This window comes from Canis aureus, chromosome 2 (assembly GCF_053574225.1).
Source record: "Canis aureus isolate CA01 chromosome 2, VMU_Caureus_v.1.0, whole genome shotgun sequence".
In the NCBI taxonomy this organism is placed as follows: domain Eukaryota; kingdom Metazoa; phylum Chordata; class Mammalia; order Carnivora; family Canidae; genus Canis; species Canis aureus.
This window is the reverse complement of record NC_135612.1, coordinates 33,473,957-33,490,547: the sequence shown is the minus strand read 5'-3', so window position 1 is coordinate 33,490,547 and position 16,591 is coordinate 33,473,957. Positions and strand designations below refer to the sequence as shown.

Below are 16,591 nucleotides of genomic sequence, written 5' to 3'. Positions count from 1 at the left end.
CTCTTTCATTAAATGACACACGCAAACCCAGTTTGCAGGCTTCCTCTGCCTCCTCCTGCTGGATTAGCCATGGTAGAGTGTCCTCTTTTTGGTATCACCCAGACATGGAACACCGTCCTTGTCTTTGATTTGAATTGATCTCACTTTTCCTTCACTATTGCAGGGGGGGGAAAGCAGCCAAAGTCTTGATGTGTGTAGTAGATTTTTGTACTTTACAAAAGATCTGAGGAGATGGAGAAGATTAATAGTAATCTACCTAAAATTACATACTGGGTGTACTGACTCTCAATGTCACTTCAACTATTTTCCTTTTTCTCCTTTCTCTTCTTCCTTCTCTTCTACTCTTCCATTTCTGATTTACTGTAGAGTAAATAAATTTTAATCCCCTTCCTTTTTTTTCCCCTCCTCTGTCACTACCATGCCTATGCATCTTACCCTGCATCCCAGACATTACTATGGTATTCTCCTAAGCCCAAACCATTTCCTCCCTTAAAGCAATTGAGCTACATGAAAATAAAAATCCTTGACAATTATTTGGAGTACAACAACACATAAACAATAGCCTGACTCAGAAATGTACATAGAGTGATATATTGAAACAAATGCCTAGAATTGACCCGGGCCATACCTTGCCACAACGGATCACTTGATGAATGAGTTTTGAAAAGCAGAGAGATAGGTGCTGTCTCAACACAGAGACAGAACCACACCCACAGGATGTCATGACATTGGGGTAGATGCTAACTATGTTCTTCAGTCATTTTTCTCAAATAGAGTCATAATGGTGTTTGGAAACAAACATTGTGTGAAAATATTGTTGCTGGATAAAATTAGAATAAGAGAAGGCAGTTTGGTGGCAGTAAATTGCTCTGGCTGGGAAGGACAAAACCAAGAGAAGCACAAGATTAGACGCACTTTGATTCACTGGATATCAACTGAGACCTACTGTGAGTCTGGACCCCAAAAGCAAGTGCTGAGTGCAGGAAGGATGCAGAACTGCCTGGGGAACAGGGCTTGTGGGCATGGCAGCCCCAGCCTCTGTGATTTGTGCTAGCAAGCTGCTGCCCATGGCCAAATCCAACCTATTAAAAATCCAAATCCATTGAGGAATATGCCTCTTAGCATATCCCTCAAGTTAAGGATGATTTTCACACTTTGAGATGATTGAATAAATATCAAAAGAAGAATAGTATTTCATGACACAAGAAAATTACATGAAACTCAAATTCTAGTGTTTAAGAAAGTTTTATTGGAACATAGCTACACACATCCATTTACATCCATGATGCTTCTACATAACAGAATTGGGTAGTCACGATGAAGACACTAATGGCTGGCAGAGCCTAAAATATTTTACTTTCTGGCCTTTCATACAAAGTGTGCTGATCCCTGCACTAAGCTACTTTCTATAAACCAAATTTTTACTCTTGTCCACAGCTGGTAAATACTCCCAAGCTCTCAAACAGCTGTCTGCCTGCAGGCCAGCAACACATGTAAGCAGCTTCACTGTGACTCTGCAGCAGCATCTGCATGTTTGCATGTTGGCATGCATTCTTCCTTATTGGTTAATTCAAATGACAGGGAGAGAAGAAAAGGGAAAGGGCTGGTAGTGAAATAGAGTACTCAAACAAAATTAAATGATGAAAGAGATTGAAAGCTTTCAGCCAGATTCACCTGCATAGATCACTGGATTGCTAATGCAGAGCTGAAAGGGAGTGGGGAGGTCCAGGCAGCCCACAGAAATAAGGAAAGTGATGGGCTGCCCTTGCAGCACAAATAAGGATATACTTGCTGAGACTTTGACGGAAATGCCATTTATTTGAATAGAAACCTGAGATTATTCTTTGTAAAATAGTAAAGATTTCAATTACTGTAATTTCTCATTATTTGCTTTGCTATTTTTATTAATCTCAACTTTTTTCAACCATTTCAAACCTCACATTTTATTTTTCTTCACCTTGTCTTGCTTTGTAGCTGCCCACATGATTTGTTTAGTTGGCTTTAAAATTTTGGAAGAATATGCTGTCTTCCAATCCAAGAGAAAGAAAAAGAAGGTAAAATAACAGGAATTCACTTAAAATATTACAAAGATTTGATAGGAGAGCAAAATGAAATGCTTCAAAATGAATCTGTTCAAGTGGAATTCTTTCTGCCCAATAACTGCCTTCAGAGGGCAGTTTTTCTTTTTTTTCTTTTTTCTTTTTGTTTCATATATTTCCTTTTATTTTTATTTTTTATTTTTATTTTTAATAATAAATTTATTTTTTTATTGGTGTTCAATTTACCAACATACAGAATAACACCCAGTGCTCATCCCGTCAAGTGCCCCCCTGAGTGCCCGTCACCCATTCCTCCCCACCCCCCGCCCACCTCCCCTTCCACCACCCTAGTTTGTTTCCCAGAGATAGGAGTCTTTCATGTTCTGTGGGAAATATCAGAAAGGGAGACAGAACATGGAAGTTTTTCTTTTTTTTTAATCTCTCTAAATGTTGAAAGAGACCTAGTAAGTCATTGCTGCCATTTGGAAATGTCAGAATGTCTCTCACTTGATTTCCCTGATCCCTGTAACATGAGACACCACACTACAAACCACAAATATACATATACCTCCCACATACATGCTACAAACACACACCCTAGGCAGGTGTGTGCATGCACACACACACACACACACACACACCACAGGTGGCACACCACAGATACACACTTTTCTGTATTATAAAATAAAAATGATCCTCTTTGAGTGCATTTCCTCTGCAGACATAGAAGCAGACACAGGATGGCTTATCCAACATGACACACAAAAGGATTTGCATAGTCTGTAAGAAATTAGGCTTTTGGCTTGTCATTAAGGTTGGTGAGGGCATGCCTCTAAATCCTTTTGTAGAGACTCTTCTTTATTTTCTCACAGTATTAAAATCTTTTTTGTAGGCTTTTGAGGAGAACACTACACAGAAGTGTTACAAAGAAAGGAGTAACATTAGTCATAGGAAGGGGGAGAGGAAGGGCAGAGCCACATCTTGGGATGCCAGCCTCCAGAGAAGAGAGGGCACTTTTGAAGGCTGCACTATCCCTTTACCCACCCTTGTTCATCCAACTACAGACTCACTGAGGTCTAAAAAGAGGTGAAGTATCTGCTCAAATATTGCGTCTTCTTGGAAGCTCCTACTGACTAGCCATGCAGTATACACCACAAAGCCTGGGTAGGAGCATCCCCTCTGTGCACCCATGCCCTTCCCATTTAGCAATGGCAGGTGTTGCCTCCATGACCAGTAAGAGCTGATGGATGCACCTCCCCTACTACTTTAAGGGGCCTCCCTCTTGAACTTCAAGTCCATCTGAACAAAGGTTAAGTCTGCCCTGCCTTTGAAATGCTCTGGCCATCCTGCACTCAACCCCTGGCACTCAATGTGGGCTGTTGACCAGGGCTGGTCAGTAAAACTGAGTGGTACACATGACAAAGGGCACAAGGCAGGGAGGATGAGCAGCTCCTCCAGGAACACAGGGGGCACAGCAGCTTGAGCACTTAGTGCAATGCAGGCTGGTGCCTGTGCCTGGAAGAGTAACATCTGTATTGGAAAAATAAGGAATGCAGTACCAGGAAGAACTGCAAGGTAGGTGAGAGTTCTTTGGAAACTACAAATCACCTGGGAATGTAGTCTCTTCCATTCCCCCACCCCTGCTGTTTTCTTCCATAACAAGTGTCCTTCATAGCCTCTCTTTTATTGAGAGCCTCCTCCTGCAGTGAAAAGTAAACCCCACAAAGACAGCATTTCCTCTTGTTCATAACTGTGTCCCCAGTACTTACAACTATGCTTAGTACTTGGTAGAGGCTTACTAAGTACCTGTTGAGAAAAAGAAACAAGAGCATTATAATAAGAGAAAATGCCTCAGATGAAAAGAACAGGTTCTGGGGAGGCTAAGCTTTCAGGCCCCCAAGCAAGCTCAGAGTGCCCTGGGAGGAACACATCTGACAGGCCCTGGAGGACCTGGGGATGCATTGGTTGCCAAGGTGATGCCCCAGGCCACTAGATACTTTGGGCAGCTGACATCTCCTGGGGGGCAGAACAGCTTCACCATTTGCAAGAAAGTCTTCTTGAAATTCTCCTTGCAAAAGAAACACAGAGAACTGCTTTGATTTTTGGCTCTTTGATATTGCAATGACTGCATAATTTTTCATGATGCTTTTACAATTCGCACTATGCAGGCTGAGAATCCAGCTGCGTTTGCTAGCCTGTTAAAAAACCTTAGATTTGGTCATTTTTAGGATACCCCCAATCTCCATTAGAATCAAGGCCCCCGGGCAGCCCCCGTGGCGCAGCGGTTTAGTGCCGCCTGCAGCCCGAGGTGTGATCCTGGAGACCCGGGATCGAGTCCCACATCCGGTTCCCTGCATGGAGTCTGCTTCTCCCTCTGCCTGTGTCTCTGCCTCTGTGTGTGTGTGTGTGTGTGTGTGTCTCTATGAATAAATAAATAAAATCTTAAAAAAAAAATCAAGGCCTCCTTTCCATAAGCTGCCAGGTTTGCAATTCAGGAGGTTGTACACATAGGGCAACCCTGTGTTTAGATGGTTCTGGAAAGCCATGTGTGGCAGGCAGGATCCTGCTTCACTCGGATGGCCTTGGAAAAAAACTAGCATTTGGTGTCACAGTAGAAATACAGGCTTTATCTGTAAGACCAGAGCAGGCAGGTCAATCACAGAGGGAAGTGCAGAGGGCAGATATGTACACTCCATCCCAAGGATGATTTCTTTCTATTCTGTTTTACAAGGCCAGAAAGGGAACCAGATGAGTATCTAGGGAGGTCTTCATGGAGGGAGGGGCAGATGCAGAATCAGGAGCCATCTTTTGCTCCATTGGTTTTCTTCTCCAAACTGTTTAATGACACCTTTTGTTTCATTGTTCTTTTCTATCATCCATTCAGTATTGGTCAGAGTTAGGTGCTGACTCCAAAAGGAGCCACTGGTTCTCTGTGCATTCTACTGAGCAGATGGGGATATAGGAGTATGGGTCATGGCCAAGGATAGCACTGTGCTTGGTCACAAAGATCAGAGAAAAGGGCCCCTTGAAGGCTTCAACCTTCTCTTGAGAAGGAGAGGGAACCTCATTGGCCAACCCCAGCAGTAATACTTCAGATATTCACAGCATGAGTCAAGGTGCAGCTAAAACTTCTTGCAGGCTGGGTTCAGAGGGCAGTCATATCCACCCAACTGCAATTGCCATGTGTGTTCCCAGGGCTGAGAGGCTCTGTGGGCAAAGCCAGGTGGGGAATGCAGAATCACACAGAATTCAACAGGTATCTTTTAGACTGGACTTTCTGACACTATCAGCATTCTCAAGTTGCTGTGAGCTCAAAAAGAGGGATATTATCCCCCACAAGACCTAAACATGGTTGACTGGGCCTCCCTGTTCATTCTAGAACAGCTATTGAGATGTGCCCTTACTGAGGTCCTCACAAGACTGAATCCAGTGTGACACTGGTGAATGGAACCACATTACAGTGGATCACTGTGACCAGGCCTGTTCATTTTGATTCTTAATGTAATTTCTGGGGAAAGGACAAAAACATTGCCAGAGAAATACTGCCATCACATTTCCTGTGATGTATGGGGAGAAGGATCTAGGAGAAATGAGACACAAAAGGAGACAGCAGAAGCATGAAGGGGCCCATGGGATGAGACATGGGAGAACATCTGCATTATGCACAGGCTTTGGAAACAAGAGAACTGGGATATGACTGTGTGCCGTTCCAGATACTGTGGACATCCTGACTATGCCTGCAGTGGCTTGATGACCACTGATGTCACCATGGTCACACAGACATGTCTCAAGAACAAAACTAACTAGCAGCATCAGATGCCTGAAACAACATTCAGGTGCAGACAAAAGAGATGGAGCCTGGGAAGCTCTGAGAGCCTCCTGCACCCCCTGCCAGGAGCCTGGTGGAAAGACAAGACAACACCCAAGCTCTGGAGGGGAGCAGCATCAAGGAAATAAACAGAAGGGCAGGCTCTGAAACTGGGAGACTGACAGAAGGTATCACCCACAGGGAGGAGGATGCTGAGGACAGTTGCTTGTGAAGAAGGGCTCTGTTACCATTGGAGGAGATCCAAAAAGGATCCAAAAGGTTCTTAAGGGGCCATCTGTCTAGAATAGCAGCCAGAGAATTCCTGTGCCTTGTGGCATGTCTACTGTGATAACTCAATGTTTATTTTATTTATTTATTTTTATTTTATTTATTTATGATAGTCACATAGAGAGAGAGAGAGAGGCAGAGACATAGGCAGAGGGAGAAGCAGGCTCCATGCACCGGGAGCCTGACGTGGGATTCGATCCGGGGTCTCCAGGATCGCGCCCTGGGCCAAAGGCTGGAGCCAAACCACTGCGCCACCCAGGGATCCCCTCAATGTTTATTTTAATGAGATATTTCTGCATGTGTTTCTACCCAAATTAAAACAAGGGTTCATGGCAAAAAGAAAAAAAAAAGTAAGATCTGTAGGATAACATGTTCCAATGACTAGGAAAACAACTGTCAATAATTTGGGGTGAATCTTTCCATAATGTATTCTGAAAAAAATAAATTATACTCTATATTATGTGAACCCCTTTTTAAATAAACTACATTAAGGATTTTTCTTTCCAATAAGAACTTATATTAAGAGTTGCTTACCAGTTCATTGCATAAATGCAGTACTATTTATGTTGGGTGTATGGGTTATTTTTCAATTTTCCCTACCGCCAACATCGTGGGCATCTTTTTAATAATACTTTGATCTCTACTTGATTGTTTCCTGGGAAAGTTCTCAGCATTAGTTTGCTGGATCAAAAGAATTGTACATTTTAATGTCTTCAATGTATTTTGCCAAGTTGTCAAAAAGAAGCATGCAATTATCTGTTCTCCTAACAGTGGAGATTATTATAATTCCTTGTAATCTCTGCCAATTTCATAAGATTTTTAAAAAGGCATTTCAGACTTGTCCTGTGAGATGTACAAGGCATATATCATTATCCTTTTCAGAAAGGAGAAAAACAAGAAGCCCAAAGAGGTTAAGTAACTTATTTAACATCACACAGCTGTAGAGCCTAAATCCATGTAAGCCTTATTTGTTGCACTTGAACTTGGAACAGTCGCAGGGATGGTTTTCTCACATTTGGATTTTGCCTCTTTGAACATTGACACATACCCCAAACCTTCCATTGACTCTAAAGGGGTCTCTATTCTTTTTTAACTCAACTGCTGCTTCTTTGGTCCTTCCCTTTTTTCTTCACATCACCCTTCACTTAGAATATTGCAGCATGTTTCTGGCAGCAATGTCCACAATAGCCAAACTGTGGAAGGACCCTCGGTATCCATCGAAAGATGAATGGATAAAGAAGATGTGGTCTATGTATACAATGGAATATTACTCAGCCATTAGAAACGACAAATACCCACCATTTGCTTCGACGTGGATGGAACTGGAGGGTATTATGCTGAGTGAAATAAGTCAATCGGAGAAGGACAAACATTATATGTTCTCATTCATTTGGGGAATATAAATAATAGTGAAAGGGAATAGAGGGGAAGGGAGAAGAAATGGGTAGGAAATATCAGAAAGGGAGAGAGAACATGGAAGACTCCTAACTCTGGGAAGCGAACTGGGGGTGGTGGAAGGGGAGGAGGGCAGGGGGTGGGGGTGACTGGGTGGCGGGCACTGAGGGGGGCACTTGACGGGAAGAGCACTGGGTGTTATGTACGTATGTTGGCAAATTGAACACCAATAAAAATAAATTTATTATTTAAAAAAAGAATATTGAAGCATGTTTCAGTTGGAAGAAATAACAAATGGAGCGGACATTTATTGAGAGCTTATTGTGTGTCACGCACTACACCTCTTTCCTCTTTGAAGTGGATTTAAACATATTTTTTCACCTAATTATTAGGTACTTATATTTTTTTACAAAGGCTTTTGTGGTTCTTACATTTTGCCCATTTGATCTTTAGCATAACTATCTCGAGGAGGTGTTCTCACTACCTCCCGGGGCTGAGGAGTATGTGGGTCCCTAGGCACCATCTTGCAGGCCTTTTGATCCCGGGACAGGGGCAGAGACCCCACCCTGCCTTCATCTGTTTGGTTGTGGACACAGGCATTTATGCTACATTTGGGGTCCAGTGAAAAACCGACTCTTTCTGCTCAAGGTCTGTCTGTGTCACTGGTACCCACTGAGAATTGAATGTGGAAAATAAACGTAAGATGTGACCCCTTCCCTGAAGGATTTTTCAGTCTTGTCCTGGAAGCAACGCTTCACTCCACCTAACCCTGGAGTAACAGTAGAAGTGTTACCTCATTAAGTGTTACCTCATTAACCCAGATGCAAGCATGCACAATAAGTGTCCTACTTGGATCAGGGAGTGGGAGGTGCTGATGCTGACCTCTGTCAGAGAACATTCTGGAGGAGGCGTCCCCAGGGAGAGCATAGTCTGGCCAGTGCAAAAGAGCAACCTTCTTCCGTTTAGATTTGGTCAGAGGGGAAGGAGTCAGGGGGGTACAATAGCACAAAACAAGCAACAGGGAGGGGATATTTCTTATTTCATTAGACTGGAAGTACAGAAAGAGAATGTGTGGTGCTACAGGCAAATTCAGAGCAGGAATGTGAGATGAAAATGCTAGTGTTGCTACTTAATGAGTGACTGGGGCATTTGTGGTTTCTCTGAGCCTCAAAGTCTTCATTAGATGGTAGGGTGACACCAACTGTGCCTACAGAGCCACTTTCAGGCCATAGGCTTTAGGAATGGAATGTAGAGCAAGGCAAAGTGCCCCCAGTGAGTGCCTGACTGAATACAAACATCAGGTGACCCACCTCAAAACCTCCAATGGGATGAGCCACGTACAATGAGACGCAGTCACTAAGAAAGGGAGAATTCCACACATCCTCAGACCTCCTCACCATCCCTCTTTAAAAACAGCCCCTACCTACTGCCAGGTGACCCAATTTCTCCCTTGCTGTCCGGCCCAGCGCTCCCTTGTGCTGTATTCAATAAACTTCTATGGCCTTCGTTCTGCCTCAGGTGAATGCTTTCTCTGCTCATGCCTCCAGCTTCCAACAATTGGGTCACCCCACATTTGGGGTCTCCCACGAGATCAGGGAGACACCACAACACCCACTTCACAGTGTTTGGGAAAGGTCTGAAGGTAAGACATGAGCAGAAAGTATGCAGACGGCTGAGGGGTAGAGGATATATGTGGAGGCTGAGAAATTAAGGCCATTCCACCTCAAGTTCAGCGTTAGCACAAGTACAGCCATCTCAGGCCCCTGTGAATAAGAGCTGAACTTTACAGGAAAAACCGCTGAATGCCCTTGACAGAGAGTCCCATATCAGAAAGAAAACAGAGCTCAAAATGCCCTTGACAGAGACAGAAAGTCCTGTGTTGGAAGGAAAACAGATCTTAAGAACTCCCCCAACCTTTCCCCCATATCAGAATGAAAAAATTCCTCCACTCCTTCTGAAAATCCGCTAGACCAGCCCATAAAAACCCAACTGTAACCCACCTTGGCATCCAAGTCCCTGCTCCGCTGTGCCGGGTATACTTGGACCCAAGCTCGAGCTTGTTAAACCCTCCTGTGCTTGAATCAGGGTCGGCTCCTTGGTGGTTTCTCCGATTCCCAATCTTGGGCACAATAATGTACTGTCTATGATTGTTGCACTCCAACCTGTTAACCACAGAGAGGCAGGCGTATGCATCCTCTAAGAGAGACCTAAAGGGAAGGTTTCAGGAACGTGCACCTCCCCCCACTTCCAACAGGCCCAGGAAAGGTTCAGGCATGTCTGTGTGTCTGTCATCTTTGTGCTTCCCTCTGTGGGAGCCCTTTCACCACCTATTTCCAGGCAGGCCTAGGAGGGCTCTGCTGAATGTCTCAGCCAGGCAAGAGAAATACGGACGCCAACCTCTGGGAATCCCAAAGTCCTGGCTGTTCATAAGGCTTAACCAGCAAGGTCCATCCTGTCTGATATGAGATCTCACACATTCCTTCAGAGAATCATTAAGGCCAGAAGATGGTCTAATTCTAACTACTTTCTCTGGCATCACGATTTCTTTGCCAAATACACCATGAGAACCCCTTACTCTTTGCAGCTGGTATAGGGAGGGCAGAGATGCTGGCTGCCAGGAACAAAGCTGCTTCTGCTTTATTATGCTGGAATAGGGAAAGGTTCTATGGAGGGGCATGTGGCTGTTGGTGCTTCCATAGCAACCCAGCTTTCAGCCAAACAGCCTGCAGCTCAGTTCACTTTTAAAGGATTGAGAAATCTACCAGCCACCATTTGCTATCATGAAAAAGCAGGTTATGTTTTAAACACAGAGTGACAGCTAATTTGTGTGGACTGCCCACCACATGTGCCCCACCCCCACCACTGGCCACCTGCAAAAGGTCATGAGTTACTTGGGATGGTTTTCATGAGAATAATGTTATGAAAACTCTTGTCCTTTTTTAAAAATTTTTTTTCTCTTAGATAAAATATTAAAAATTAAAATTATATCTAATATTAGTAAAGTTTGTTGGAATTTTCTTCTTCCCAAAATTCCCCTGCACAGGTTTAAGTGGAAACTTTGATCAACATTATCAGCTTTAATGATTAATTCAGAATACTTTTTAAGTTAAAACACACATGTGGGCTATTTGTTAGTTGAAAGTGGTACAGGAGAGCTAGGTCCTTGTCTCACGGAGTCGTAGAATGAATCTTGCAGACAACAGAGTGAGCAAAGCAATAGAAGTTATTAAACAGAGATACAGAGAAAGAGCTCTCAGAAGTGAGAGGGGTCCCGACAGGGTTGCCACTGAGGGCTTTTATGGTCTTTTATGGAAACAGGCCTGTCAATATCAGGGTGGATATTTAGAACAAACATGGTGGACTTGTAACTATCATAATAACAAACAAGATGTTTTTGTAAATGTCATGAGCCCAAACAAGGTGTTCCCTTCTCTCTGGTTAATAGCCCCTCCATAACATTTCCCTACATCTGGGATTTCTGTGAGCCTAGTAGGGTAGCCCATGGCCTTGAGATTCTTGTGCCATCTTGGTTTGAGCAGGGACTATTGATAACACCTTAATGACATGTTTCTTTGTGGTCTGGTGAGTTTCTGTGATTACTTATTAGCCATTAAAGTGGAACTCTCCCTAATATTTTGGAGCTAGGGAGCCAGGTTTTTTTGTTTGTTTGTTTGTTTTTACTGTCTTCTCTGTTTTCTTGCGATGGGTAGGAGCCTGACTCTGGTTCCTTTCTCCTATCTTTCCCTGCCTAGCCCCATATGCCCCTAACTTATTCCTACATCAAAAGGATTTGTTTAAACTATTCAAAACAACCTTGAAGTTAACTCTACTTATATGAATACTTATATATATATTCATTATACCTGAGTAAAAGAACTAACAGATATATGAATGAGTGCTTTCAGCTGAACTACAAAGAGTCTTACCTTTAAAGTATATTCTGGTATATTGCTCAGATCCTTAGGGGGATGTTGCTTGGAATAACAAAGCACAGCTGTAGAAGTTATATTCAGAATTTCAGTTGGGAAAGATGAAAAAGTTCTGGAGATGGATGATGGTGATGGTTGTGTGATAACGTGAATGTACTTCATGCCACAGAAACTGTATACTTAAGAATGGTTAAGATGGCATATCTGTCAGGGTTCTCCAGAGAGATAAGACCAATAGGATGAATATAGAGATAAACAAAGATTTACGATAAGGACTTGGCTGGTGTGATTTGGGAGGGTGATAAATCCCAAGATCTGCAAGGGGTAAGCCAGCAAGCTGGAGACCCAGGAGAACTGATATATAAGTTTTAGCCTGAAATCTGGCAGGCTCAAGACCCAAAGGAGCCCATAGTTCATCTCAAGTTCAAAGACAGGAAAAGAACAATATCCTAGCTCATCATGGTCAGGCAGGAGTTCTTTTAGCTTTTTTGTTCTATTCAGACCTTCAACTGGATGAGGTCCACCCACACTGGGGAGGGCCATCTGCTTACTCACTCCACCAGAACACATGTTATTCTCGGGGGACCTGGGTGGCTCAGTTAAGTGTCTGCCTTTTGTTCAGGGCATGATCTTGGGGTCCTGGGACAACTGCCATGTCAGGCTCCCTCCTTAGCAGGGACCCTGCTTCTCCCTTTCCCTCTGTCATTAGCCCTGCTGTGTGTCTCTCTCTCTCAAGTAAATAAATAAAATATTTTTTAAAATGTTATTCTCATTCAGAAACATCTGCACAGACACACTTAGAAAAATGTTTGACTAAATATCTGGACATCCCCCTGGCCTAGTCAGGTTAACATTTATATATATTTTGTTATGTATATAAACAAAATTTTTTGTTTTATGTTATGTATATTATGTATATTTTACCACAATAAAAAAAAAGATGAAGAAGAAAAAAAATTTATTTCTTTTCAGAGTTCAACACACTGAAGCCTGGAAATTTTTCATTTACTCCTGAATACAGAAAACAAGATTTCTCAGCCTGCTCTAAACTTGGCAGAAATTCTCCAGTCCCTGATTACCCTCAGCTGGAACCAATACAAGTTGATACTTTTCCACATGTAACATTTTATTTGTGCAACATTAAACTTGGAAAGAACAGCCAAAACTCCCACCTGTAGTGTCGCCCCCGTGTGGCATTTCTTGTGTTTGCTTTTCCCAGTGAACTCTAAGTACCATGCTTGTCAGTGTGGCCAACTGGGACAAGAGACTGAGGTCACAGGACAACTTCTGAGGCCAGGCACTCACAAACCACAGGGACTGTCATCCTAGTTTCTCAGGAGCACTCTGCTCCCTCTACTTTCTGATCTCAAGGGACACTCATGCTATAGAGCCAGGTGGCTGTATACAGCTTCCCTGGTAAGCAGAGCACACTTTCAAAAAGCATGAGGTCAACACAGCTTCATGCAGGCTCAAAGGTCCTGACTTGAATGGCTTGGGTACTTTGCTCATTTTTTATATTTTACATAAGGGGAATCATGCAGAAGGTGCTCTCTGACTAGGGGTTCATCCACTTGGCATGTATAGTTAGAGGCCATTTATTCTCATGGCTCTGTAGTATTTCATTGTATGACTATTTCACAATTTATTTACCCATTCTACTGTTGATGGACATTTGGAGACACTCCAGTGGGGGCATGGCTTGGAAAACATGCAGTGCCATTTGCAATATTGGTGAACCTCCCTTGTTGTTGTTGTTGTTGTTGTTGTTTAAACACGCTTAGTGTAGATTTTATTTGGATTACTCTCCTTTCACTTGTACTCTAGATAGCTGTGACCTGATTTTATCTTTCTTGGTTTCCTGCACTATTAAAAAACAATGGTGTGTACTGAAATAGCATTTTTACAACGCATATTTCTAGCAGTTCAATATTATATCTAAGTATAAGTTTTTGAAACATGGAAGTCAATTACTAATTGAACAAATCCTAACAGACCATTTCCCCAGAGCATCTTGATCATGAACCTGTTCTCAGATACTTGATGAGATCATCCCTGAGCTGCTATCCTCTCAGTGGTGAATTAGTTGTAATGGTCTGATGTGCTTCCCATAGACTACTTCCGATCAGCTGACTTCAGTGGATGGCCAGGGAGATGCCAGGGCTGCTGGGAACCTGTCTAAACACACATGCGTGATTGCCTAGTTACCTGGCTGGCTGCCAGGGAGAGAGGTTTATGGCTGGGGAAACTGTGACCATGCCTCATCTTCTTTGTTAAGCCTCATTATCCTCCACAGCAATGGAGGATTATGTATGTGTCTGAGATTTTCATGTTTCTTAGTAGAGTACAGACATTCTCCCTGTGGTTTAAGAGCAGAGAAACCTTCTGCTGCCTCCTGGCTGATTCTCTGCTTGAGCAGACTATGCCAGCTTGCCCCTGGGTACCAGGAGATGATCTGGCTAGGCTCTGGAGTAGAAGGCTGTAAGGATTAGGAGTAGCAGAGAGGCAGCACAAGATGAAGGGGTGCTCAGCTGCCTTCTGCCTGGGCTAGCTTGGCTCCTCAGCATGGCCACGAACCCAGTGAGCTCATTTAGATGCACTGTCCCCCTCACCGTCCCTTCACGGCCCCTCCTCCACCTTAGCTAGCCCAGTGCACAGACTGGACGAGCCACTACTGCTCCATTTGTTACAAGATGTATTAAAGGCTGACCAAAACAGCCCTCAATGTGCTCAACTCCACAACGGTTATACTCCCCATAACATCCTCCAGCACTTTCCACTCACTCCAGCACTGCAAACCCCACCCCTCAACCTCCACCTTTTGTTTCAGCAAACCTGAGTTCAGTCTCTCTTTTCAGGCAAAAGCAGGAATAAAATCTTCTTAGGCAGTTCAACTTTGATGCAGTTTTCACTTTGGCGGTGTCATAAGCTTTATCTCTTAAAGGAGATCCCCAAACACCTCTCTCTCCTGTCATTTCATAAAAATGTCACCCCTGTTGGTCTGGAAGCTTCACAGTTTTATATTGAATTTTATTAAATGTAGGCCTTTGGCACCAACTGACCTATCTTTAATATCGGATAAAAACCAAAACATTTAGGAATACTTCTGGATAGAGGACACAGATGCAGGACAGGAAGAAAGTCCCTTGAGGGATAAGCCAAGCTGCTGCACAGCCTCCTGGTGGGCCTGGCATGCTTTGTGCACTCACACATGTGGATCAGAGCTGAGTCCCCAGCTGCTAAGTTCCATGTTCCTGGGCAGGCCATTGCATCTCTGGGCCCTGGTAACTTCCTCTGCAAATGCAGATAGTGACTTAATGTGGACAGTTGCTGAAAAAACAATAAATTATGAAATCATAGAGAGTTGTACCTGTTCAGACACACACACACACACACACACACACACACACACACACACACGTCTGCTCTCAATCATTTTGTATGCTTCCTGTTCAGAAAATAGTGACCATTGTCGTCCACAGTGTGAGGGAGACAAGAAGTTTGTTTTTAATTCATGGCCACTGCATTAGGGAAGAAAGATACTGAGTAGGGAAAGGGTTAAGATACAGACAGGGAGAAATAGGAGGCACCTGACTAGGCTCCAGAACTATTCTTGACAGGTGGAGACTCTGAAATAGAGCAGAACAAGAGATAAGGGAACAAACCAGACCACCTTGCCCTGGATGTTAGGGGGTATTTTTTTCTATGGCAGCTACATTGTAAGCACAGAAAATGACCAGACCTCAAAGAAGAAGTAAGCCGTTAAGGATGTTATCAATAGTCCTTGCTCAAACTAAGATGGCACAAGACTGTAGAGGCCACAAGCTTTCCAGTCAGTTTGCAACAAAAGACTGCCAATAAAAGCTGGCAACCCATTTGGGATTCCTCTCACTCTAGAGAGTTTTCTTCTTTCTCTTCTCACCTTAACTTAATGACCTATCACTTCACCTCTCTGTGTCTGCAAGATTCATTCTTCGAGTCTGCAAGACAAGATCCCAGTAATAATATTTTCCTTTCTATCGGTAAAGATGACAGAATGCCTCTCACTTCTGGGGAGCATCACAGCTCCCCAGTCACCTATCTTTCTCTGAGCCCCAGTGGCCATCCATTCTTCCTGATCAAGATGCTTCATACCCCATTGGAATCATAGACATCCTCTTGCACTCCACATCCCATGGTTCCCTGATTTGGAAAATGGCACCACCATCCACCCAAAGACTAAAGTCAAGTCTCTTGGTGATCTTCTTTGCACACTTTCAAACTTAGCAGATCCTGTCAGTTTTGTTTAAGAATCTATCTCTGGTCCAACCTCCTCCTTACTACCAGCACTCCTCCGATCCACTGGGATTCCATCAACAACCTTGTAACCCAGGTCTCTCCTACCCACAACAGGCACAATGTTATTCTGATTTATGAGGCCGGCATGCCTTCCCTAACTGGCCCTCTGGACTTGGTTCTCACCCACTGGCCCACGGGTACTGCTCTTCCAGGCCAGACAGCTGACCCCGATCTTCCTGTGGCTTCTTTTTCATCACATCTCGGGGATCACCTCACACCATCAGGGCTGAACCATCCTCTGTTACTTCCTTTCCCTTGTATGCCCTACTTTTCTCAGCATAGCTGTCCTGGTGACAGCACATGCCCAGCACATACACACATTGTTTCCTGTTTATGTCCCAGTGACACAAAGCTCCATGAAGGCAGGAGCACTGACTGACTGCCTGCTCCTCACAGGAGCCTCAGAATCTAGAATTACTCTAACACAGAGTAATCTCTGAATACATCTTTGAATGACTTAATAGATCTCCATTCTGTTAATGAGGAAACAAAGACTTGAGATGTTAATATCCACTCCATGGTGGAAAGAAGCAAAGCCAGTCTGCTCTGAGTTGTTCCTTTACCTCCATCCTAGATCAGCCCAATTTGGGATTCTTTTTCTCATGGATCTCCTAGAACCATTCACTCCTTCAAAATGACTTACAAAATATCTCTGTGGGCCAAGAGATTTTCCTGCAGACACAGAATGAACAAGAAAAACTGCTCCTGGCCTCTAACTCTCATACGACCCCAGGAGCAGAGGCCAGTACAGGCTAACAAAACCAAACATAAATTGATACTATGAAAAGGCAAACAGA

The 16,591-nt window shown here is 43.6% G+C and overlaps 1 protein-coding gene across 1 annotated transcript in view; it reads right to left on the bottom strand.

Moving 5' to 3' along the window:
* LOC144289799 (uncharacterized) overlaps positions 1-15,988 on the bottom strand; it is a 91,993-nt gene extending 76,005 nt beyond the window's left edge. Inside the window, exons 1-3 of the mRNA XM_077858219.1 lie at positions 15,918-15,988; positions 10,106-10,165; positions 9,531-9,692 (exon numbers count right to left, since the gene is read on the bottom strand). Coding sequence (XP_077714345.1) covers positions 9,531-9,692; positions 10,106-10,165; positions 15,918-15,988 — 293 coding nt within the window. The remainder of the gene's footprint in view (positions 1-9,530; positions 9,693-10,105; positions 10,166-15,917) is intronic.
* Positions 15,989-16,591: the final 603 nt, after the last annotated feature.